The 27,077-nt window shown below is 39.4% G+C and overlaps 1 protein-coding gene across 2 annotated transcripts in view; it reads left to right on the top strand.

Annotated features, from left to right (window-relative positions):
- The window catches only part of PHF21A (PHD finger protein 21A), a 188,622-nt gene that overhangs the window by 61,473 nt on the left and 100,072 nt on the right, over positions 1–27,077 (top strand). For both annotated transcript variants that reach the window (XM_042452798.1, XM_042452786.1), the window contains exons 4-5: positions 14,145–14,177; positions 15,025–15,090. In XM_042452798.1, coding sequence (XP_042308732.1) covers positions 14,145–14,177; positions 15,025–15,090 — 99 coding nt within the window. The remainder of the gene's footprint in view (positions 1–14,144; positions 14,178–15,024; positions 15,091–27,077) is intronic.

Below are 27,077 nucleotides of genomic sequence, written 5' to 3'. Positions count from 1 at the left end.
AAACACTTTCTTCTGAAGAGGGCAATGTTATCATTAATTGCCATCAAGTTTACTTCAACTTTGTCTTACAACATCCCTATGGATAAGAGGCCCTCTTAGCTTGGGCATGGTAGTCTCTGGCAGTGGCAGCGGTGGTCTCCAGCAGGAGCTGAGCAGGTCTTGCAGACTCTTGTAGACAAATTGCAAACTTAGGGACATGGCTCCTTAAATGGGTCTGGCCATTTGGAATGTGGCCTTCCTCTTTTAATGCTGCCTTCTACCTGACTATGGATTATTGTCTTTTATAGTGAGTCATGTCCTCTCATGATATTGCCAAATTATGACGGTATCAGGTCCTGTGCAGACCGGCCTTAAAGGCCAGGTTGGGGGAGGAGTCAGGGTATAGCATCCATATGATGCATGCCCTGGCTCCGCCCCCAGGGCAGCGTGATACCGCACACTGCACCACATGGCACACAGTGTCACGATGCTCCTCTGGTGCTGCATCCACTTTTTGTGGCTCCTTTTGGCACCTTGGAAAGGCCAGATCGGGGCCACGGCATGTCTGCAAAGCCCTTGGTTTAGTCATATTGGCTTCTCGGAAGGGTTCGGACTTAATTTGCTATAGGGCCCATTTATTTGTCTTATTTAGCAGTCCACACTATCTGCAGAACTGTTCCCCAGTACCACATTTCAGGTGAGTTGATTCCCTTTCCTATCTGCTTTCTTCACTGTCCAGCTTTCACAGCTGTATATAGAAATGGGGAATAAAATGGCATAGATAATCCTAATTTAAGTATTCAATGATTCATCTTTATATTTAAGGATCTTGTTTATTTCTTTCATACCTGCCCTGTCAAGTCCTAGTATTCTTCTGATTTTTTTGACTGCAATCTCCATTCTGATTAATGATTGAGCCTAGGTATAGATAGTCTTAAACTTGCAGATGTCTCAACATCCAGACCTCTAAAACTTTGCAATAACACATTGTCTGGAGGACCAATAATCAATTTCAATAAAAGAAAATTTAAATCTCTTAGGCAACAAATTTAAATCAGCATTCTTAAATGGGCCAAGATCAAAATTTCCTGGTTGAGCTGAACTGCAGCAATCAAAATGAATGCATTGCCAAAAGTGAATTTCTTATTTCAAGTACTCCCTATTACTTTAACTGATGCTGCCTGTAGTCATTGACAAGCAATTTTCAATAGATTTGTTTGTTTGTTTGTTTTTATCTGAAGGGGGAAAAATCAAGAGTAACCAAATCTTGAATGTATAGAAAATCTTTGGATGGGGGACTAGGGATACCTAACTTATTTAAATATATTCATTTCAGTTGGAAACAACTTCTCCCATTAATCAGTGAAGATAAAGACAAGCAATTGATGAAGATAGAAATGATGTCAGACCTAGATCTCAAATTATCCTTCTAAATATTAACAGAAAGATAATTGACACAGCCCATTTTTTACTACTTTGATTATCTGGAGCAAATGGAGAAAATAGTTATTCCCACAAACCTCTACTCTGATACCTATCATCATATATCCTTTATTTTATCATAAAGATAAAAAAGCTCAGGGACTTGTAAGAAACAGGGCTATGTAGGTTATGAGATCGCCTGCCCCAAATAAATGCCTGATTAGGAAATAAATATTAGAAAAGCTTCCAGTCTGTACAGGGCTGTGGTTTCAAATTCATTGCATGTTAATTTTTAAAGAAATAAAAATAACCAATAGTTATTTCCCAGTAGTATAACTGTAACCTGTATGGCTTAAAACTTCAATGGGAATATGATCTGGGATACACCATTACAAATGGTGACTGGAATAGACTTTGGAAATCAAAACCTCTTAATCAATTTCTGCTCATTCCAGGTAAACAATATACAGACTTCTTTATAAGTGGTATATAATACCAGTGAAGAGATCACAAATGACCAAAAAAAAAAAAAAGCATTTTTGCAATGCTGGAGGGAATGTGACTTCCTGGGAAGCTATCTGCATACATGGTGAGATTGTATAGTTGTCTCAACATTATGGAGGGAAATCTTTCAAGAAATATGTAACATTACCATCCAACAGGGTCCATTTGTTCCAGACCTAGAACTGTTGAACATTTTCTCTGCTTAATTATCCCATAAGAACCTAATTAATTTTTAAGTGTTGCCATTAGTTAATAGCACAGCAGTGAAAATCAGGAAGTGGACTGAACATATCTAAACGGTATAATAATAAAAATAATATTTTTTTATATCTATCCCGCTTTTTGCCAAGCAATTAAAGTGGCATACAATAAGTTAAAATACAACCATATATACACAGTACACCCCTTAAAACAAGATTAAACAGTATAAGATTAAAAACCAACTAATCCCCCCCCCAAAAAAAGAAAAAGAAACAGCATGGACAGAGTTCACTAGATGGGAAGTCTTGTCCGTGGCAGAGTATGCATATAAGAATATGGGGCTTAGCTCTTATCAAAAAAGCTTACATAAAGAGTCAGGGAACTGAACAAAGATGCACATAACTTCACAGAATATTGGTTCACTTTTATTTGCTGTGCTAATCAATTATTAGATGCAGAAAGATAAGCCCTGATCACTTATGATCATATATGCATTGGTTGAAATAGCCATTTACTCTGGAGGCTGATTATATACAGTACATTGTATGCTGCTCCCCCCCCCCCCCGGTGGTGTTAATTTGTAAACTTTATTTCATAAATTGTATTTCATATTTATTTTTTCAATAAAATAGTCTGCTCCCAGATGCTGATGGTGCAGAAACATTCTTGAGTGCCTTCAAAGATACTTTATTTGGCTTGTCTGGAACTCCTTTTTGAAGCTCTGTTGCTCTTTGGGATGCAAAGAATACTGAGGTGGTTGATGTGATTGCTGATCTTATATTTGAGCCCTAACTTATTAACATAGAATCATAGAGTTGGAAGATACCGCAAGGGCCATCCAGTCCAACTCCCTGCCATGCAGGAAATTTAAATCAAAGCATCCCCGACAGAAGGTCATCCAGCCTCTCTTTAGACCTCTAAGGATGGAGAGTCCACTACACTCTGAGGGAGTTTGTTCCACTGGCAAACAACCCTTGCTGTCAGGAAGTTCCTCCTAATGTTGAGGTGGAATCTCTTTTCCTGTAGCTTGCATCCATTGCTCCGGGTCCTAGTCTCTGGAGCAACAGAAAACATGTTAGCTCGCTCCTCAATATGACATCCCTTCAAGTATTTAAACCAAGCTTTATTAGTCATCAGCCAGCAGTTGTTGCTTTTTCTCTTGAAGGTGGTAGTAATTTTTGTAAAGTTCTTTGCAAGTTGCTCACCTTTGGGGACAAAGTGCTCATTTCATTGGTGGCTGTGCAACTTTCGATGTTCTTTTGAATCTAGCCTCTGTCCTGGTTGTGTTAATGAAATGGCTTTGGTTGCCCTGAGCTATGATTGGAGAAGGACACGTGGACTGTGTTTCTGCTTATTTACCTAGATTTCTTAGCACTGTTTGATACCATTAACTATGACATGCTCTTGGATCAGCATGCTGGGGCTCAGGGGCACTGTTTCAGTTATTCTATTCAGATCTGGATAACTGTTTCCACAAGGTGGTGCTAGGGTGCTGTTACTTTGTCCGATTACACCTTTTGTCATTCTGCGGAGCTCTGTAGTAATGCCTGTGTTTTTAATATCTCAGTGAGATCTGAGTTCATCCAAGGATTTGGGGTGAGTTGAAATCAGTACCTCAGTATTCATTTCTGCTTTTTTTCCCCATCTGATTTGAGTGAGGCTCAGGATGTGTGAATCTGTGTCTGTTAAAGATAAAGGATTGGATCAGGTCCGGTTCACTAAAGATCAAGAAAAGTCAGAGATGCTAATAGTAAGTGGTGCATCAACATCTTATGCCAGCTGAGGCTAACATACTTGCTGTGACATAGGATAGATTAGGCTGTCTAGTTTGGTTCTACAACTTTGGAACGGGAAATTTTTGAAGCAACACATTTGTTACATCCTTTTCTACATCAGTTTGTGATTTTTTTTCCTTTAAAATATCTAGACAAATTAATTTAAAATTCTATTTGAATGTATATATATTATACTGGTGGAAATTATTTCTATATCAAATGTATTATGCAGTGGACATCCTTGAACAAGTGCAATAAGGGTGTGAGCAGCCAAAATTTACCTTGGGGCTGCTGTATCATTTTTGCCATCCTGTACAAGCCTAGCTATACTTGTTGCCAACTAATTTCTTATAAATGTATAGAATGTTAAAAAATGTTTTGTTTAAAAGTGTAGTGCTGTTAAGGAGCATCACAAAAAGTACAAGACAAAAGTGCATGCTATAAATCAGTGTAGATAAATGGACATACAAGAATATAATCGTTTGATATAATGTGAAGACAGCTTCTGAATTTAGACTGGCTGGATTTTCTTTTTACTTGTGTTTCACCACAAAGTTTCCAGCAGTGAACTCATAGTAGAGTTATTCTCTGAACCAGGTTTTTGCGCCACTCTCTAGTCTCTCCTGATTGCCACCTAATTTTCTTGAAAATGTCTGGTGAAAAATGCCCTAAAATGCCTCCTGTAGTGGCAGTTTTATTCATAACTTTGCTGACCACCAGCCCATTTGTTTTGATTTTTTTATGGAAGAAGATTTCTGGACACTTCTGGGATTTACTGTCAGCTAAAAATCTGAAGATGCAGCAAGGTGAAAGTTGCCTTCTGTTGCAGTTGCCCAACCTCACTCTAGACCAGGGGTAGGCAACCTTTTTGAGCCGGGGGCCGGGTTGCTGTCCCTCAGACAACTGGGGGGCCGAAGCCAATTAATTAATTAATTAATTAATTAATTAAAAAAACTAACTAAATAAATAAACTGGGACAAATGTAGGACAAAATTTTCAAATGGAGGACACACAAAAAATTGCTTGATTTTTAAAAAAATGTTAATATAAATGCATGTTTCGTAGGCTTCTATAGACAATTGCCCCCCTTGCCTGCCGCTTTCCCCCCTGCCCGCCCCCTCCTGATAGGCCAAAGGCCCCACGCCCTCACGCGAGAGGCCAAAGGCTCCGGCGGCAATCGGCGGCAGGACCAGGCTGGAGCCTGTCCCAAGACCTTGCCGGGCCGCATCCGGCCCGTGGGCCACAGGTTGCCTACCCCTGCTCTAGACATTTCATGTCTTCTAAGTATACTGGGTACACCTAGCTTAGAATTTAGAAAGTCACAAGATTTAGTTGATGCTTTCTAGTGAAGAGGTCAAACCAATAGTTTTGCATGATCATAGATTGGAAGATGCCATCCCTTGCTACTGTCTGAAGTTAATTACATTCTCAGCCAGTGGAGGTTATCCATTTCCAGTCACTGCCCAGATCATGATCATGTGTAATATTTGAAGAGTATTTCCTATTAGACATTATTTTCTTCCTCAGTATTTTCTCCTTACCTCAGCCAAAAAAGGTCATATACGTGTTCCTCTGCTTTCTCTTGGCTTTACTTAATTGTTTTCCTCCATCTTCCTTGCTGTTTTTCCCTTCTGTCTGCTTTGCCTTTTTAAAAAAAGACCTGTTTTCATGCCCCCCCCTGTGTTGCATCTTTCCTTCTTTCCTGTTTTTTTTGTTTTGTTTTGTTTTGTTTTGTTTTTTTGTGGGAGGCAGGAAATGGGAAAAGCCACAACAAAAAATGTCCGTTTTACTATTTGCATCAGGGGCTCCCAACCTGGGGTGCCCACACCCCCAAGGGGTATGAAATAGAATTTTAGAGGGTGCAATGAGTGGTTTGTGTCCCTGAGTGACAAGTCATGAGCCAGCTGCCAGTGTGCCTTGAGAAGTTGTAGTAGGTGGCTGTGTTGCATAGATAGTAGTCTTGTTATTTATCATTCAAAAGGGATGATAACATGTAAGCAAAAAGCCAGCATGGTGTAGTGGTTTGAGTGTTGGACTGCGACTGGAGAAGAGGGTTCAAATCGCTGCTCGGTCATAGAAACCCACTAGGTGACCTTGTGCAAGTCACACTTTCAGCTTCAGAGGATAACAGTGGCAAACCCTCTTTGAAGAAACTTGTGAAGAAAACCCTTTGATAGGTTTCCCATAAGTCAAAAATGACTAGAATGTTATCATTAAAAGTGTCAGAAACTGAATTGAATAAATGGCAACAATTGATGAATATATTTTGTAATGGAGGGAAAAGAATGAGGTTAAACAAACAATTTTGGTATAAAACACAAAGAGAGGGAGGGTTAGGCCTTCCCAATAATAAGAGGATATTATGAGGCTAATCAATTGAGATATGTGATAGAAGATATGTTGGGTGGGACAGACTTAGAATGATTAGAATTAGATATAGAAGAAGTAGATATGAGCATATGGAATATTTTTAAGGCGTTTACTAGGAAAGAAATTAAAATACAGTGTGCCCGCGTCATACGCAGATTTGAGCATACGCTCAAACTTGTATAGAACCACGTGGGAGCGTGGGGAGCAAGGGGTGGCGCATCCCATTCAAATGAATGGGGGCACGCGCCTATGCAGTTCCACCACCGCTGCATGCACGAGCCCCATTCAAGTGAATGAGGCTCGAGCATATGTGTTTTTTGGCTTACGCTGGGGGGGGGGGGTCCGGAACGGGTCCCCTGTGTAAGCCAAGGGTGCACTGTAATTGTAAACCCACTTATGAAAAATATATTAGAAATATGGTGTAAATATAAAAAAGAGTTAATGAATGAAGATTCAATAATAGCACCAATAATAATGGAAAAGAAATTCCCAAAAAATTTGAGAGGATTGTTAGATAAGGAATTAAAGGAAAGGAAAATAGACAGAAGAGAAAATTTGATAGATGTAAGAGTAGAGAAAGGAAACATAAAAGAAAAACTTACGGGGGGGAAATTTTCATGGTTTCATTATATGCAAATAGAACAATGGATTAAAAACTTGAGGAAAAGAAATGTAGAAAAGAACAAGTACACACAATTCGAACAAATACAGTCATCCTTCCATATTTGCGGCTTTGATATTTGAGGATTTGATTATTCATGGATTTCATTAATATGTTCTCTCTAGGACTGTCTAGGTCCTCCAGTGCACTCTGTGGTCACTTTAACTAAAAGTTGCACTGAAAGACCATTTTTAGCTCCTCCAGTGCCATTCTATGGGTCAGTGTATGTTGACATTGACCACAGAGTTGCACTGGAGGACCTAGAGATTCCTAGAGAGTGTTCCTCTAGGTAAAAACAGTGTTTTGTTTATTGCGGTTTTTCCATATTCACAGGGGTCTTGTTCCGCTAACCTAGGAATAGGGGATAATGTAATTCAGAAGGAAGAGAAATGGAAGAAAAACGAAAACAAAAGGAATGACTGTAAAACCTATAAAATGTTGATGGAGAATAAGGAGGGAAAATAAAAGAAACATTTTGAAGAGAATATGGGAAGAAAAATTAGGATTTAAATAAATGATAAGGAATGGGAATAAAATTGGGAACAAACACATTTGAAAAAATTTATCGGTTCGGTAAAAGAAAATTATTACAAATGATTTGGAAATGGTAATTGACTCCAGTGAGACAATATAATATTGATAAGAATAATTCAAAAAATTGTTGGAAGGCTGTCAAGAAGTATGGTCATAATGCATATTGGTGGCAATGTTAATACAGTTCTTCTGTGGTCTTGCGAATCACACAAATGGGTTATTTCTGCGCATGCACAGCTGCTTGGAACCTTCGGAGAGATTAAAGGCGTTTGGCGGTAGCCCGCCCACTCTCCAACTGCCTTGAGCCGGTTTCCCTCCTAAACCTCAGTTCCTTTTGTCTTCAGAGATAATTTCCTGTCAGACTTTTAAAACTTGATTTGACAGGATCAATCTGCGTGTGTATTGTTTTAACCTTGTTGTTCACATTTAAAAACAAATGCTATGTTTTCTAGATAATTCTATACTTTAATGTGAATTTAAATTCCGAGTAAAGTTGTTTAATAACAAATTGCCCTGCGATTTCTTAGAAATCGTTTACTTTATTGTGAATTAAATTCTGAAATATACTGTTTTAGAACAGCTATACTGCGATTCTTAAAGAATTCCTACTTAAATACAAGTTTAAATTCTGAGGTAAAGTTGCTTTACAACAACTTGCCCTGTGATTTCTTAGAGAATCAATTACTTAATGTGAATTTAAACTCTGAAATAAAGCTGTTTTAACAGCCTTTACTACAGTTTCTTAATGTGGATTTAAACTCTGGAAATTATGCTGTTTTAACAACAGCCTGTAGTGCAGTTTCTTAGAGAATCACATACTTAAATGTGAATTTAAATTCTGAGGCCCTTTCCCTTCTGAGGGAAATGCTGTGCTTGGCCAGAACTTTCCCGCTTTTCTCTGAGGAAAAGTTTCAAACAGTGCCTGCCTAGTGCACTGCCAAGCCCTTATCGCACATAAATATGCCGCCACTTCTTCCACCTCTTATCTCTGAGATAACTTATAGAATGGCCACCAGCCTTCTTCCTCACCACTGGCTCTTGCTGCAGACAAAACTGTTCAAGGCCATTTACATGGCTTTTCTCATCTCTTGAAGAGAGTGTTGCTGGCTGCCTTGACTCAGTCTGCTGGTCTCTCTGACTTCCAGAGTCATACCAACTAGCTGGGCCCAACATGGATCTCATGGTCCCGACTCTTGGGTCATACCGAATGGATGGCTGCCCAAAGTGGATCCTCATCGGTCCCTGATCTTTGGAGTCATTACCAACTGGATGGCGCCAACATGGTCCTCATTGGTCCCTGACTCTTTTGGGTCATACCGACTGGAAGCTGCCCAACTGGATCCTCATCTGGTCCCTGACTCTTGGAGTCATACCAACTGGATGGCATGCCCAACTGGATCCTCATGTCCTGACTCTTTGGAGTCATACCACTGGATGGCTGCCCCACAGGATCCTCATCGGTCCCCGACTCTTGGAGTCATACCACTGGATGGCTGCCCAACATGGATCTCATCGGTCCCTGACTTTGGAGTCATACCAACTGGATGGCTGCCCAACATGGATCCTCATCGGTCCCTGACTCTTTGGTCATACCACTGGATGGCTGCCCAACATGGATCCTCATCGGTCCTGACTCTTTGGAGTCATACCAACTGGATGGCGCCCAACATGGTCCTCATCGGTCCCTGACTCTTGGAGTCATACCAACTGGATGGCGCCAACCTGGATCCTCATCGGTCCCTGACTCTCTTGGAGTCATACAACTGGGATGGGCGCCCCAACATGGATCCTCATCGGTCCCTGACTCTCGGAGTCATACCAACTGAGATGGCTGCCCAACATGGATCTCATCGGTCCCTGACTCTGGAGTCATACCAACTGGATGCTGCCCAACATGGATCCTCATCGGTCCCCTGACTCGGAGTCATACCAACTGGATGGCTGCCCAACAGGATCCTCATCAGGTCCCTGACTCTCTGGAGTCATACAACTGGATGGCTGCCCAACTGGATCCTCATCGGTCCTGACTCTCTGGGTCATACCAACTGGATGGCTGCCCAAGTGGATCTCATCGGTCCCTGACTCTTCTGGGTCATACAACTTGAGGCTGCCCAACTGGGCTCCTCATGGTCCCTGACTCTCGGAGTCATACCAACTGGATGGCTGCCCAACTGATCTGCATCGGTCCTGACTCTCTTGGTTCATACCACTGGATGGCGCCCAAGTGGATCCTCATCGGTCCCTGACTCCTCGGGTCATACAGCTGGATGGCTGCCAACGGATCTTCATCAGTCCCTGACTTTCTGGGGTCATACCACTGGATGCCACCCAACATGGATCCTCGTCGGTCCCTGAATCTCAGGGTCATACCGAATGGTCGGCAGCCCAGTGTGGAACCTTATGGTCCCTGACTTCCTGAGTCATACGATTGGCTTGCAGCCTGACATCGACCCTATGGGTCCCTGGCTCTCCAGTGCCAGACCATTGGCGGCTGTCCAACTTCGATCTGCATCGGTCTCTGACTCCCTGGCCAGTTTCTGAGGCCATTATTGATACCGTTGCATGCTCCTTGCTGCTATCGGGTTCGTTTTGAGGCCACAATTACCTGTTCCCACCAGCCAGTATGGATGATGCGGTTTGGATTCAAAGCCATGGCTGTTCCCTCTGTACCAAGATTACCGTAAGTGTAAGATGGCTGTACCCCTTGTACCGAGATTTACTGTACAGTGTAAATATTCCTTTGTACCGCGCATAGATATCACGGCTATCCTATAAGCCGATTCGGGGGATGTGGCACTCCCTCCATACGAGGGAAGACATCGCCATTTACACACTACATTTATGACGACTCCTTCATCTCCGACTGGACGGCTAAATGTCACTTAATGCCAACATTCAAGTCTGACTTCTGAGTTGATCCCTGTAAAATTTGGGATCACAATCTATTCACCTCTGGATACAGATAATCCCTCACCCTATGGACGGCTTCAGGACTGTACAATCAAATCTCATAAATTGGTTGTTCCCTCCATAACTAGGGACGCTACCATTATACAACCAATACCCGCACAATTGTGACCATCTTGTCCCCCCCCCATGGGGGGCTTTGATACCAAACCACAGAGACCATCATTCATAAGGAAAGGTTTTGCCACTTCCCAATGTGAGTGTCACCTAAGGCATATGATCCACTCTCTTCCATGGAAGGTGGCAAACAATACTGCTACAATTCCTTTCCATTTCCACTCTGGGCAGAAATGCCCTCTGGGGACATCCCTCGGTTTTTGAGCCTCGTTTAAACTCTGTCCACCTCATGGTACTTTGAGTCTCGAGATTTGCATACCTGTTCCATCTCTCCTGGCCGACTGTATGTCATACCTCCTATTTCTCCTGAACCTCTGGTCCAAGGCATTGATGGGTGAGGAGCGATATTTCAGACCTCCACCTGCAACCCTAACAGGCTAACCATGCATTCTGCAAATTTCTTGAGGCATCTCTCCCCTAAGGGAGTCCTCGGCTTTGCCTAATTGCTATGCACTGTCACAGTTACTTCATGCGCCCTGGACCTATATGATAAGGGGTTTGAGCCACTGTTTATGGTCTCCAAGCCCTTCTGCTCATTTGACATGTTGCAGTAGATTAATATTACAGCTTGAGTCGTCCTCCTAAGCATAGGGATAGCGTTATCATGATTTCTGTCGTATTGCCTGGTTTTTGCACCAGCTGGCTACGATTGGACTTTGTGGCTCTTAATCTATTCCAGCTCCACTGCTCTGATATCAGTTCTGGCTGTTCTTGCCATCTCTCCATATCCTTGATACAGCTTCTACAGGACATCATGTCATGGGATACCATCCCCACAGGGACTTCTTCACCTGACAGTGTGGTATCCTTTACTTTTACAAGGTGTGATAGTCTTATTGGCATCATACCAGCCACTGTTGTTTTCTTTCTCATTTCACCAGAATCTGCATGCTTCATGCTGATAGCCTGGAACATTGGCTACGATACAGGTGTCATGGTGGACACAACAAATGGATCTTGCGATCTCCTCTATCTGTCAGAAATTTGTTGTGATTTTATGAGGGTAATATTCCTCCTCTCTGTGTGTCCACCGTGGTTTCAGAAATCATTGCTGGAGTCTCTCACCAGTTCGATGTCATTAGGCTCTCTCTCTATGGATGCACTTTCCAACCATCTCATTGTTGACCACAGACTGTCTTTTTCATACTCCCCTATTCGGTGGCCTTGCAATAATCTTCATTACTAAGGAATCTGTGCTAACTGGTCAGGTGCTTCCGTCTCTTAGATTACACTGCCATTTATTATGGGCCATCAAAGTTACCTACACGTCTGTGCAACCTATGGTTACTGGCAAGCCCGTTTTTCTACCAATGGGCCTTTTCACTGCATTGGTAACTGTTCCACTCGTCTCATTATTCCACCCGACTCTGTAGGTCGACATGTCAGGGGACTGTTCGTCCCCATGTTTACATCTGCCTTGGTTCTATTCGGGATCAATATGCCTTTCTTGGTGGCATGGCACTCCCACCTCCACTGACCTAAGCTCGCTAGTCTAACCCATTTGTGTGATTCGCAAGGCCGAGAAGAAGAACAGGTTGCTCACCTGTAACTGTGTTTCTCGAGTGGTCATCTGCGAATTCACACAAGCCCGCCCCTCCTCCCCACACAGTCGTGCCCTCCTCTCTTCAGTCCTGGGCTGCTGCTACTGCGGCGCATGGAACTGAGGGTTTAGGAGGGAAACCGCTAAAGGCTCGGAGAGTGGGCGGGGTACCGCCAAAACGCCTTTAATCTCTCCAAGAAGGTTCCGAAGCTAGCTGGCATGCGCGCAGAAATAACCCATTTGGTGAATTCGCAGATGCCACTCGAAGAACACCAGTTACAGGTAGCAACCTGTTTCTTATCCCTCTTATACACGATTTTTATACTATGGATTCAAGCATACACGCTTGAAAATGTTCAAAAATATAATTTCAAATACAACCTTGATTTTCCATTTTTATAAGGACACACCAGTTTGCTATGGCATTATTTATGGGACTTGAGCATACAGGATTTTGTTATACACAGGGATTTTGGAACCAAACCCCAGCGTTAACAAGGATCCACTTGTAGAAAATTTGGGAAAAAGTGATATTAGAAATAGAAAATGTATGAATAAAAAAGATAAAGTCCAAGTATCTCATTATATAACTCAGAGAAATGGAAAAAAGAAGAAAAAGATTTGGTAACAAGTTTGCTTACAGCAATGAGATTAATTATAGCAAGGTTTTGGAAAACCAAAATAAATGTAGAAGTGGAGGATTGGTATAAAGAGATATGGAAATTAGCGATTAATAATGATAAATTGACATGTAAATTGAAAGTAAAAAAAGGACTATGGAAAAGAAAGGATTTTGAGGGGATTTGGAAAGAATTTATTGATAAAGCATTGAGAAAAGAAGATGGAAGACTACTTCCACAAGATGAAGTGAAATTCTGGATGGAATATAAGGATGGAAATGGCTCCGGGGAAGGGGGACACTGAATGGAAATATAAAATAACTTGTTAATATGTAATAGAATGTAGGAATATATTCATATATAGAAATATGATATGTATTGTATATATTAAGGATATTAATTAATAAGTCAAAAATGACTTAGAGACACACAACAATGACAATGAAGTAAGTACCTGACTGTCAAAGCACTGCTTTTAAATAATTAAATCTGACATAATCATCCTGTATTCGTAAATAACAACAGGTTTTTTTAATTATTTCAACCCTCTGGGCCTCTCCACTTGCCTGTCTCACCTCCATCATTTGAATTTTCTCAGAAATGTGCAGTCGCCCCTCCTATTGTGGAGGATATATTGAATATATGCGGAAGGGCGACCTCTGCTATTTGCAGTGGCGCACATGTCCTTCCCACGCACACAGGGACACACTCCATTCAAACCTATGGGGCTTGAATAAGCACAAGCTTCCATTTTTGTGGGGAGGGGGGTCTGGAACGGATCCCCCGTGAAAACGGAGGGCCAACTGTAATATTAATTTTGTAGGGGGTGTGAATCAAACATTCCCTAGGAGCGTAGAGCATAGAAAAGGTTGGGAACCACTGGTTTACATGGTGTATTGTTTGTTATTTAGGTTGGAAATGAAAACAAAAACCCATAATGTAGTTTCTAAAGATTATATTCTGCAGATCTTTTAGGGAAATAGCAAAATCTCTTCTTAACACCACCCCCTTTGTGAAGATCACATACACTAAATACCTACAGTTATTTCTCAAGATTTTAATTATCTAAACACATAGCATTTATACTAAAAGTGGTTCTCTTTGCTCTTTCCTGAAGTGGACAAAAACATGCTAGTTTGCAATGACAGATCACTTAGATTAAGTTCTTCTTTTTCCAAAGACTTTCCCCTAGATGTATTTTAGTAACTTTTATCTTTGCTCCCAGTACTAGCCTGCTTAAACATGAAGATAATAGTAGCAGTAATAGGCAACATATTTTATGAGAAGCTACAGTTCTATACATGCATTTAACATCTCAAGATTTTTTGTATTATTTTTTGGCATTTGAAACCTGATTAAATTGAACTTAAGTCAAGGATAATCATTATGGAATACTCCAGAAGAACTTTCAGTTGTCTGTGCAAAATGCTAATGTGTCTGTATTTTCTTTTTAGAAATTGGTTGCCCAAATGAAGCAAGATCCACAGGTAAAGTATGCTTAGTTCACACTCTTCATACCATTCTTAAAAGCTGTAAGAACTGCTTGTATGTTGCCTTTTGTTGGCTCATTTTTCAAAGGGAAGCAGAACAATCTATAAGAGTATGTAATGAGTATATAACAACAATAGTAACTTATTATAGAGTGGACTCTGTTCCTGAGAATTAAATGTGGATGTTTCAACTACATGTTTGGTATCTTTGTTAGCTGTTTGCTGGTACAGAACCCTTGCCTTTATGATAAAATCTGTAAAGACGTTGATTGATACTAAGAGTTGATGCAGATGCCAATCCATAACTTAATGGGTATTTATTATAAATGGGTATTCACTACAGTTTTAGCATTTGAAATCAATAGATTTTCTTTCTTTCCTTGTCATGTCATGTACACAGCACATGCATGGAATTTTCAAGAAAAAAATGTTCATGGGGGAAGTCTCTGGAGGTGGGATGAGGATTTTCTGTTAAACAGATTTATTGAAATTATTCATTTGTTCTTTAGTGCAGCACATCCCATGAAAGAAAACGCTTTTGTGCTGTATATTTTAAAGTGCCTCTGCAAGTTCTTGTTAATTAAGCTTTCTAATGAATGACACTTTATATTGTGCCTTCTCCACCAGTTACAAAAATGTCCCCCAGCATTGAAAAGATCCACTGAACAATTGTAGCACAAAGCAATTCAAATACACTTCACTTTTGAGTTATTTAAGCAATCTGACTTACTATGACCTAGTGGTGCTTTAATATTTACAACATACTTTTTCTTAAGTTGTCCTTCTATGGTTCTATGTTAAGAAGTGGAATAGTATCTCACATAAATACTTTTTTTCTACACAGAATGCTGATTTGAAAAAGCAGCTTCATGAACTTCAAGCCAAAATCACAGCATTGAGTGAGAAACAGGTAGGGAACCTAGCATATTTTTAAAACGTGTTCTAAAAACATGTCTCCTACCAGCTACCAAGACAACTGCTAAATTTTCCTTGAGTGAAAATAAGTTAATTAAGTGTGGGCAGTCACTACTTGGGCTCTTGTTGGATACATTTAGCAAAACAACAAAAAAGTATTGGACAAAGTAGTAATGGGCAAAAAACATTTTATCTAGTGCTTGAAGCTTGCACAGACACCTCAACATTAAAGCAGTAAAATAATTCTGTAAACTTCTAGTAATCTGAATGTTTAATTCACATCCAGACAGGAGAGTTTATTCCACCAGAGCTACATTGTCTTTCGACAATCAGAGAGAACTAAACATATAAAGCAGGCATTTTACAACACTGTCCCCTGCTGTGTGCTTTTAAAAAATAAAACAGATTTACTGGTAGGTTTTTTTTGTTTTGTTTTTTTATTTTTTATTTTTATTTTTATTTTTGTTTTGTTTTTTTTGTTTTTTGTTTTGTTTTTTGTCCTAGCCAGATTAACGTATTGGGACAAAAAATTTTCCCATGCCATTTTGTGGTGGATACGGAGAAACTAGCTTGGGTGAAAAACAACTCATCCTCTTAGTTAAACAGAGAGGAACTGGAAGACAACTATATTGAAACCTTTCCACCTCCATAAACAATGCATTGTTGATTAAGATAGTGAAGCATTCTGTTCATGAAAGCAAAAAGAAGCATCAGTTTGCAGTCAAGAAAACTCTAAGAGTTTTCTGCATACTTAAAGATGAAGGCACTCCGACTACCTGTAGAAATCTGTTCAGAACCTGTAGACATTGTTCCTTCAGAGTATTTAGCAAGCACTTTTGAGAAGCACAGTTGAGAAGGAGTCTCTTGAAAAGCTTCCGGGAACACATGGAAGAGAGGAGAAACTTCATTCAGGAACATGTTGGACCAAAGGAGGATGCAAACAAAGAATCAGTGCTAGAAACATTCAAACTATTTTTCTCAGCTTTCTTTACCACATAATATATGAGACCAGTAGAGCAGTACAATATGCATTGGGTTTCTGTCGTTTTTATTCTATGTATCAGGCATAGAATGAAAGTGACAATGAATTGGAAATACCTTGAATGGAAACACCTTGACATCACTGACTTGAAAGCACACACTGGCCTACTGCTTCTGATGTAGGTGTATCATGGACAACTTGAATCCTTGGAGAAGGTGGTATCCAGTCCCAAGTGCTTTCTCTTCAAAATAGTGATGAGCATGAAAAGATTTCGTAAACTCACAAGGCACTTATGGCTCAACAACAAGGAAACAAGCATTGCACCAAGTCACTGATTAACTGGCTGTCATGTTTGAGCAGCTTTGAATATGGCATAGACCTAGGACGGATCTAAGAATTGATAAAGGTTGATTGAGGTCAGAAATAAATGTTCATTCTGGCAGTATAAGCAAGATAAACTAGAAAAGCTGGCATTGCATTGTGATGGTGCCAAACTGTCAGGAATCATCTGAAAGGAGACGTTTACAGGGGCAGGCAGCATGGTACACTATGGGAAACTCATCTTGGTTACAATTCAGTAAGAGCATTTGGTGAACCTTATTTCTACACTTGTTGAAATGTGATGGAATACAACTTTTTTTAGGATTGCCAGAATGCCTGCTAACCAAAGACTTTGTGTACATTGGCACCATCTGGCAGAATAAGCTGTACATGAATACACATACTCAGTTGATAAGAAAAGCCAGTGGATAAGAAAACCAATAGAAAGCACCATGTGAAGAAAATTTGCTTGTAAGGACTATTGCAGCATTGAAGTGGCATAGTCTGGATGTCTTTAAAATGTCAAATAATTCTTCATTGAATGACTTTTCTGTTATTGCAGTAGAAAGTTTTCCCACGATACCATTGCTAGGTTTTCCTGCAAGTAAACAAAACATTTATATATCCTAAACAGTCTTCGAACCAAGATTGTTTTGTTTTGAATTTGAAATAAGAGAAGCAGTATTTGTAAGACATAAAATTATACGTGGGGTCTCACTTTCTGTGAGCTTGCCATCCATGGATTTAAGCATCCACAGATGGCAGGCTCTGTTGTCACCAATGGTAGCATATGCACACAGCTACACGTATGTTGCACTGCCATTAGGGACAACTGGACTTGATGCCCTGCGTTTTTCATATCTGTGTGTGGGGTGGGGGGGAGGAGGTTCCAGAATGGATCCCCCCTGTGGAGACGAAGATCCAAATGTATTCCACTTTTAAAACAGCAAAGGAGTCTTAACAACTGTTCAGAACAAGTATTCCACCTCTTGTAAGTGGTTCTGGGTGTTTGAAAGCTTTGTGCTCACAAATAAGACTATGGGCATGATAGATTTTTTCATACACTGCAAAACTTTGGTATTCCCATGGGGTGAGAAATACTCCTGAAGACAAGTATTTTTAAAGCAAATCTGAATTTAATATAATGTCTAGAATATTGTCTCCAGTTCTGGGCACCACAATTTAAAAAGGATGTTGAGAAACCAGAGCGTGTCCAAAGGAGGGCGACTAAAATGGTGAAGGGTCTGGAAACCATGTCCTATGAGGAACAACTTAGGGAGCTAGGGATATTTAGCCTGGAGAAGAGAAGGTTAAGAGGTGATACGATAGCCCTGTTTAAATACTTGAAGGGATGTCATATTGAGGAAGGAGCTAACTTGTTTTCTGCTGCTCCAGAGACTAGGACCCGGAGCAATGGATGCAAGCTACAGGAAAAGAGATTCCACCATAACATTAGGAAGAACTTCCTGACAGTACAGGCTGTTTGACAGTGGAACAAACTCCCTCAGAGTGGAGTGGAGTCTACTTCCTTAGAGGTCTTTAAACAGAGGAAGGATGGCCATGTGTTGGGGATACTTTGATTTAGATTTTCAGCATGGCAGGGGGTTGGACTGGATGGCCCTTATGGACTCTTCCAACTGTATGATTCTATGATTCTATAAATATATTAATTGCACTTATTTTAAAAATTGAATCTATGATCCTTTATCAAATTACTGACTTAATTTAACTTCTCTTGATTTTAAATTATTCATTTTAAATAGCTCTTATCTAACCATGATTTAAGTAACAAATTAACTATTACACCCTATCTCTACATGTGGTCTGTTAAACTTCAAAATTATAGTGGTATAACCTGGTGTGTGTGTGTGTGTGAGAGAGAGAGAGAGTGTGTGTGTAAATCAGAGTTGAAAAAGGATGAATCTTTTTACAGTTAAAACAAAATAATATGTTGGCATTAACACAAGAGTTCTAAAAAAGCTGAAAAATGAATGTAACACAAAACTGGGCATTTAACTTTGAGTTAAGGAGTAGCCATTGTAGTTTTACAAAATTGGTAGTGATACAGACTTACATTGCACATAAATTGATTGAAAGTAATACTAGGAGAGCAGTTGTCAAACATGTGAAACTAGAATCATTGCTGAATAAGAATTAGCATGGTTTCTGCAAAAGGAAAGTTTGTTTCAGAATTTTGATTGTGTTGAACATATCAGAAGAGTTATTTTACAGAAGTCTGAATGAAGTTTTTAAAGTTTATTATATAATCAGGAATAGTTTTGGGATATATGAAAGAAAATTCTTCAAACAGCACATAATTTAATTAGGTATTTTATAGTCTCATTATGTGATAATGGCTATTAGCTCAAATGGCTTTGAAGAAGTTGAGAGTAATTCATAAATAAGTCTGTCTAGAATGTCTAGTGTGGTGTAGTGGTTTGAGCGTTCGACCATGGTTTGAGAGACCATGGCCATAAAACCCACTGGATGACCATGGGCATGGGCAAGTTACACTCAGCATCAGAGGAATGCAGTGGCAAACCACTTCTGAACAAATCTTGCCAGGAAAACTCCATGATAGGCTTGCTTTAAGGTTGCCATAAGTTGGAAACGACTTGAAGGCACACAACAACAACAACAACAACAACAAAAGTCTAAGAATAAATCTATCTAGTACCATCAACTATATTAGCTAGATCAGTTCCCCAGGTTCAGCTGGTGAGGAGAGCAAATAAATGATAGTGTCCCCCAAAAAGATATTCCAATAGCAAGGTCTTTGCTATCATATTAGTTTGTGAGCTTTCTCTAAGTACTTCCTTTCCTTCTTTAGAGGTGGAATGCTGAGCAGAATTTGAACTGAACCACTGAGAAATTTTGTTTAGAACAACCAGACATAAACACTGTTCAAATTATGCTTATCACAATGATGATGGGTTCTTGCAACCTGAGTATACTCCTTCTCTCTTTATGCATGGAATTACATTTTTCATGGGACATTTATTGTAGCACTTTGTTTTGACTTCTCCAGCATAGGTTGTCTTTTGCATCTTTTTTGTTGGTGTTGATTTTGTACAAGAAGTGTCTGTGCAAACCAGCATTTGTAATTATTAAGGGAAATAGTTATGATTAGAAAAAACATTCTCTGAATTACAGCTGGAGGAATGTCACACACAGAAATAGAGAAATCAGGACTTGTTCTGGGAGCTTGCAGCTACAGAATTGATTTGAAGCTCTTTCCCTTATCAGGGATGATGAGGAAGAGCAGCATGGACAGACTTCAGGGACAGAGCAGGGGAGCCTGAGAGTACCACCACAGGGAATAGTCACTGCTAAGCCTCGGAGGAGGCATGTGGTGGGCAACTCCTTGCTGAGGGTACAGAAGCAGTGATTTGTGGACCTGACAAGATGTCTCGGGAGGTGTGTTGTCTGCCTGGGCTAAGATCCGAGATGTGACAGAAAGGCTGACAAGACTTGTCAAGCCTACTGATCATTATCCCTTCCTTTTGGTCCATGTGGGAACCAATGAAACTGCAAGGCACAGCCTTCAGAATATCAGAAGGGATTACGATGTTCTGGGGAAGAAGCTGAAAGAGATGGATGCACAGGTTGTCATCTCATTTCTTCTGCCAGTTGAAGGGCATGGTCCAGGAAGGGAGAGGAAAATAACAGATGTAAACAACTGGCTCCACAGATGGTGCCACCAAGAACTATTTGGATTCTTGACTCATGGGCTGTGGTTTTACGAGGGGGGCTTCTGGCAAAGGATGGGTTGCACCTCACGCCAGTTGGCAGAAACCTTTGATCAGGGGGGCTTTAAACTGAGTTTCGTGGGGGAGGGAGACAATATTAAGGAAGGCAAAAGGACTGGAGAAAATAGTCAAACTGTCATAGAGGGAACAAGGCAAACAGTGCAAGGACCCAACAGTGGGAGGCAAAAAAACCTTGCACAGGCAACAAGTAAATGAGACACATGGTCTTAAATGTCTCTACACTAATGCACAGAACATGGGAAATAAGCAAGATGAACTTGAACTTCTAGCACAAGAAAACAAATATGATACAATAGGCATCATGGAAACCTGGTGGGATGAGTCTCATGACTAGAATGTAGAAATAGAGAGGTATAACCTTTTTAAGAGAAACAGGCCAAATAGGAAAGGAGGAGGAATAGCATTATATGTCAGGGATATTTACACCAGTGAAGAGATCCAGGACATCAATCCTGGAAGCCAGCTGGAGAGCATCTGGATAAAAATTAAAGGGGAGGGAAACAACAAGGTTGTTATTGTGGGACTCTACTACAGACCCCCGATTGAGGAATTGGATGATGCCTTTCTAGAACAGATGACTACACACTGAGAAAGGAGAGATGTAGTAGTGATGGGTGACTTCAACTATCCTGATATTTGCTGGGAGTCAAACTCAGCCAGCAGGAAGAGAGATTCCACCTCAACATTAGGAGGAACATACTATCAGTAAGAGCTGTTCAACAGTGGAATACACTCCCTTGGAGTGTAGTGGAGTCTCCTTCCTTAGAGGTCTTTAAACAGAGGCTGGATGGCCATTTGTCAGGGATGCTTTGATTGAGATTTCCTGCATGGCAGGGGGTTGGACTGGGTGGCCCTTGTGATCTCTTTCAACTCTATGATTCTACACATTGTCTCAGTTCAGCTACGTGCAACCATATGCTAGTATTTGAAGTAGCCTTGCAGATTCAGATGTGCTGTCTGTCTTGGTGTGTAGTTTCTTTCCTCTGCATGGTTCTTTCTAGTTGTTTTTTACATTGTCTCTGAAAAATATGTTTAATACCATGAATCTAGACCGAAAAGTGAATAGATTTGCAAACTGCTTTCTTTATATGGTGCTGAAACTAGTTTGCTACTTTAGCTGTCATGGCAAATTTAGAGAATTGGTGAAGGAAGGTGGAAGTGCATGAGTCCATAAGGCAGTCTTGTTTAGCAAATCATAATTTACAGTAGCAAAGTTTGTGGCAGAGCATATATCTGCATAACAACAACAGTTCTTCATTGTTGTTTTTTATAATATTTTAAGTGCTTACTGTGTTTTGTAATGTTAACTCTTAGTGAAACTGTGTTTCACTGATTTTACCTAATAAAAGTGACATCACACTGGAAATTGGGGTGAGGGGAAGCCACCTATAAAAACCTTGCTTCCATTCCAACAAAATGCAGATAATAACTTTTTTAAATAACACAACAAAAACCAATGCAGCCACTGAGCACAGCTTTGCATCCCTCCAGTCTGGCTGAACACATTGGTGACCAGCCACTAAATGTCTAACATTAGCCCTGACCTGAAGCTTTGAGCAGATACTGTAGAAAACAAGTGCCTGGAGATCTTTTGAGGACTTTAAGTCCTCATGCCTTCCTACTTCTAACTGTTGAAAGGTAGTCTGGTCTGTTATCAGGAGCCTGAGATACTGTTCATAACTGTGCCAAGTTGTTGTCGATTTTATCAAATGCTATGTACTTGGAACTACATCAGGAAATTATTTCTTTGTGCTTCTTCTGAAGAAATTGGTAGTAGTCTGTGAATAGCGCCTTGTATATAGTGGTATCTCATGATTTCTTTGCAGCATTAGTACATGACTGGAGCATGTTTAAAATTCTGTTCTCGTTAGATGCCATCATGAATCAGATTGCTTTTTGGAAATTGTAGTAAATGTCAGGACAGATGGGTCCTCCCAAGAATTAGTGGTTTTCTCTGTTCCACCTGCTCTCCCAGACATTAGCACTGCTTTCTCCAACTCAGTTCTTTGTGTTGCCATGGTTTATATGCAGTGGAGCCAGTGTGTTTGAAGAAATGTATTGTGGTGGTCTATTTTTTTAAAAATGTAAAAATGATTTTGAAGATCCTTTCCCGTCAGTTTGCAGGTAAAATCAGTAATAGACTAAACCACAAGTAACACTGAGAGCTTTACTGCATTTTACCTTTATGGCGTGTTGATCGGCTGTAGAGATTAATATGATGGAAATGAATTGTACAGGACCATTCTTCATTTCCGCAGTAATCTCGCAATTTAAAAACACTACACACAGATTCAATTCCGCAGTACAGGTACAGTATGGAGTCAACAGCCTTCACACCTATCCCGCCCTTTAGCTTCATGATTGGTCCTCGTCCTCCTTTTTCCTCTTTTTGCTTGTATGCCAGCATACCAAAAAGATGTCATAACAGTGCCTAGCTGTTTCATCATAAGAAACTGAACATGAAAAGAAGGTGGACTGGCCACGCTACCCCCATCATTTGTTTACCTCTTGTGTGGATGAAACAACTTGTCCTTACCTTTTCATTTGGATGCCTTTCTAAACTTCTTTTTAAAAATAGTTTACAGTGCATACTTTAATATTTTAGGGAGTGCTTTGTTGTTGTGACATGACACTGACGTGATCTTCCTAGAACAATCACCCAGCTCAAATCTCCTGGGGAATTCTGAGAGAGGTACTAGCTGGTCACACCCCCAGCCTGCCCACCACTCACCCAGTCACAGGATTTTTGTGAGAGAAAGTGGGATCAGAGTTCTGCACCCAAAAAACTACTGTTTTGAAGCTCAAGAAGTAGTCATTAATTATTTTTGACATGCAAAAATGCAGATTTGCCACGATGGTATGATGGCATGACACAAAGACATATGTAGCATCATGCAGTACAGAGGGCTTGCTGCCGGTGCTATTGCACCATCATGCTGTCATATTGTTGTAATGTGATAAAGCAATGAAACTCACAAGGATTTTTCAGATCAAAGTGATGATGATAATTACTACAGTTGTTCAGATGAGCTGGAGCAGGTTCTTATTGTCTTCACTTTTGCTTTCTAGTGATGATGAGCTATGTTTTTCAGCACTGTGAGAAGGACTTGAGAGATCTTATGCTCTATCGTATATGTGCTGGCATGATCGTCTCCCTTTATATATTTCTTGTCTTCAGTATTTAAAACAACCATATTCTACTCTTTCACTTTTGGTCTCAGAGATGATGCATGAATCAGAGAACAGGTTAAACAACTGTTTCTTCTGTCACATGATGCTAGAGTGCATATTATTGCTTACCATTCAGGAAAGAGGTATTTAAGTTAACTTTCCTTACTACAGATGTTCAGCAACAAGGTGGAGACTGTGAAGTCTCTGTATGCATGTTGTTTTAAAAAATAAACAGGTATTTGTGAGATACCTCCCTCTCTCCCTCACTGACACACACTTTAACTGAAGAGAAATGGGGGGAGAGAGAAAGAGCTCAAACAGATGTCAGGTCAGTGTTTTTCAATAATAACAACAACAACAACAACAACAACAACAACAACAACAACAACAACAACAATAATAATAATAATAATAATAATACTGTTTATTTATAGCCTGCTTTTCCAAAGAGATCATGATCATGGAATTAGTAGTTAGCTTGTGGATAGCATGTTTTAAAATAGAAAATATACTTCCTCACATTTAATATTGGGTAGTACATTTTATGTTTAATAAATATAATATGACATAGTACTGATGGAGACAACATAGATTGTGGCTCTGAAATGGGGTGAAATGAAAAGGGACCCCAGAATCCTAATTTTTTTTTCTGTTATAGGCATTAATTGACAATTAACTGAATTAAGCTATCAGAGGTCCTCTGAGCTAGCTAAAGAATTTACTGACACACACATTTTTATGCTGACTTCATGGTCACTATGTCCTGAAGGCAAAACTTACAAATAATAAGTATTTTTCAAGAAGAGTAAAATGGGTTGGAACATGATTAAAATATAAATGTCAAACTTTTTCTCATTGAATCTTATCAGTACAAAATCATGTATGTGACTTAAGTCTGCAATTTCATCCTGTCTTAATTTCATTTACTATAAAACTTTGTTTTGTATCATGATCTGTGTTTTCTGATTCTTGTTGGAGGTTTGTTTGGGATTAACATTCTTCCCCAAAATTAGAGAAGCTAAGTTTAATTGCACTGCAGCTTTAATTTGTTTTTTTTCTGGGTGGGGTAGGAAATTGTCTGACTTTTAAAATGTAGTGAATTGTTTTACTGATCAGTATGGCAGCTGTGCTTGAAAGGCAAATCAAGTCAGAAACATACGTTTTTCCTCCTGTTAATATTGGTGAATTGTCTTCTGAAGTCAGCATAATAATGTGTGTGTCAGTAAATTCTTTAGCTAGCTCAGAGGGCCTCTGATAGTTCCAGGGCAATTTTGATGTGATGCCAATAGATGAGTCATATTAACTTAACATTTCATATGTTGAAGCAAGGAAAGAAGGTTATATATTGATAAAGAGACTGTGGAGTGTGTAGAGCATCTTTAGTAAGGTTTATATTTTGATATCAAGACAACTGTACAAGACTGATTTGATACTCTTTTGAAAAGTTGAGTAATAACAACATAGAAAACTTGCTGTAGCTGTGCAGCAGTAATGTAGAATGGATTGTTTTTTGCTCACCATTTCCTTTTCCAGCAGAACAGTCTTATCTGTGTAAATTGGAAATTTTTCATACATAGGCTAGGAAAGAAAGTTGGCTATTGTGAATGAATTTTTTATCTTTTTGTTGAACTGCAATTTCTGGTATTTCTGTGAAAACTATTAATAACTGAAGGAGCCAGAACATTGAAAAGATTACCCTGTTTGACACCTCCCCATTCCAGTTGGTAACCCCTGTTTTCCAGTTCCCAGCTTGCCCTTATTTAAACTGCCAGGATACAGAAAACACTGTATTGAAAGCTAATCTGAGTACCATGATTTCATTCGGTTTTGGTTTTGTGACTGATTTGTTTTGTAATAAATAGTAAATTGAATTTATTCCTTGCCTTTGGAAGTTTTGAATGGATAGCTTTGTCACATAGCAAGTATGCAGATCATGTCATAAACAGTAAATCAGAGTTGGCTCCTTGTTGAAGGATTTTTGCTTTTTTGAGACAGAATTTTCAAGAATTCAGAGGAAGAAACTGAATCTAGAAGAACCATGTTATCTTCATTCTGAATTTCAAAACTTTATTGTCTTTGAAGATCACCTACCTAAAAATTGAAACAAGATGGCTAGTGGATTAAGCATTTAAATGACATCACAGTAATGCAGTAGCTATGTGTTGAGAGGAAATCTTCTTATTTTAGTAGATAAAGCAATATAATTAGGGTAGACTTACTCTCTGTCCTTTAGCATTTCTAAATACGTCACTTCTGACATGTTCTATAAAATATGCCAGAAGCGAGTTGAGGATCATGTCTGTATAAGAAATCACGTTTTCTGATGCATCCTTCCCTTTCCTTCCTGCATAATAGGGCAATTTTATATGGGACTAAGTCACATAAAAATAAGGCCTACCTCTTAATATACATTCACTTCTAATAGAATAGGTTTTTTAAGGCAACAATACCTAAATTACTAGCTAGAGGGAGTCATTACTCCCCGTTACTGCTATAACAAAAATGAGGAAACTATGATTTTTTTCTCTCTTCTTATTTGTGATTCCTAGGACATGCAAAACAAAATGTAACTTGTTTTGCAATAGGAAGTAGGGGAAAGGTGTTATTTCCAGACTATAGAAAGCTTCCACGCAGCTAAGGAATTTGTCTCCCTTATTTTTCCCTTTTCCAATTCTACATTATGTAAACTGGACTGGAAGATAGAGAAGTTTCTTTTTATTTAACAACCATTTTGAGGTTTGATTTTGGTACCAAGTGAGCATATTTTCAGATCAGAAAACTATCTGTAAGGGGGGACATTTGAAGGAAAACCTTGACTTCATACTCTTTATATAGCAGTCAAGCCTCTCATTCTATTCTGTAGATGCTCTTTTTGTATTTAATTTATTTTTTTAAGTTCAGAATTGAAATTTGATTAGTTTCATGATAATAGAATCTGTTCTGAATATCAGAGTGCAAATTATTAACTTTACCTTATCTGAAGGGGGTGAAAGCTTGACTTTATGTCAAGTTTCCTGCATTGCAAGCATTTCCATCCAATAATTAATATAAATTAATTCTATAACAAAGCATACAGACTGACTCATTTTCATTTGTGTTTTAGTATTTTATTGAAACATGCTGGTTGCCAGTTGTTAATCTTATGCTCCTATTTATTTCAGGGACAAAATACATTTGAAAGCAAATAGCACATAGCATTTTCTGACTCTTGCTTTTAAGTGGTCAGCACTCTAGGCTTACTGAATTACGTAGTAAATGTAGTCATACTCTCAACAGATCATTACAGAGAGAGAAGCACTTTTCATTTGCAGAGTGCTTTATATTCATTTGTGTTTATCTTCACAATAATCCTGTGAAATAGGCTCCTGCTGTTTTTATTTTGTGGAGACACAAAATGGAAACAGAAAGGTAGTGATTTCATAAAATTGCATAGTGAATTTAACAGAGATTGGACTCAGAGACCTATCTCTATGGTGTAACTTCAGCTTTCTTACGAATCCATCTTTTGAGTTCATACTTTAGTAAATCTATTTTTCAAAACACTAGCCCCTTGACTAGATAAGCTACATACTTTCCAGATGCTTCAGAAAAGGAGCTATTCATGAAAAAGAAACTTCATGTGTCTCATGAAATAAACTATCTGTGAAAGTTTAGGCTACAAACTTCTTTCCCCTTGATAGTTAGATTCAAAGGTGCTAAATATTAAATATGTGGCTGGGATAGTGGTTTGAGCATTAG

This window comes from Sceloporus undulatus, chromosome 1 (genome assembly GCF_019175285.1).
Source record: "Sceloporus undulatus isolate JIND9_A2432 ecotype Alabama chromosome 1, SceUnd_v1.1, whole genome shotgun sequence".
NCBI classification, from domain to species: domain Eukaryota; kingdom Metazoa; phylum Chordata; class Lepidosauria; order Squamata; family Phrynosomatidae; genus Sceloporus; species Sceloporus undulatus.
The sequence above is the reverse complement of the archived record's forward strand: the minus strand, read 5'-3'. Positions and strand labels throughout refer to the sequence as shown.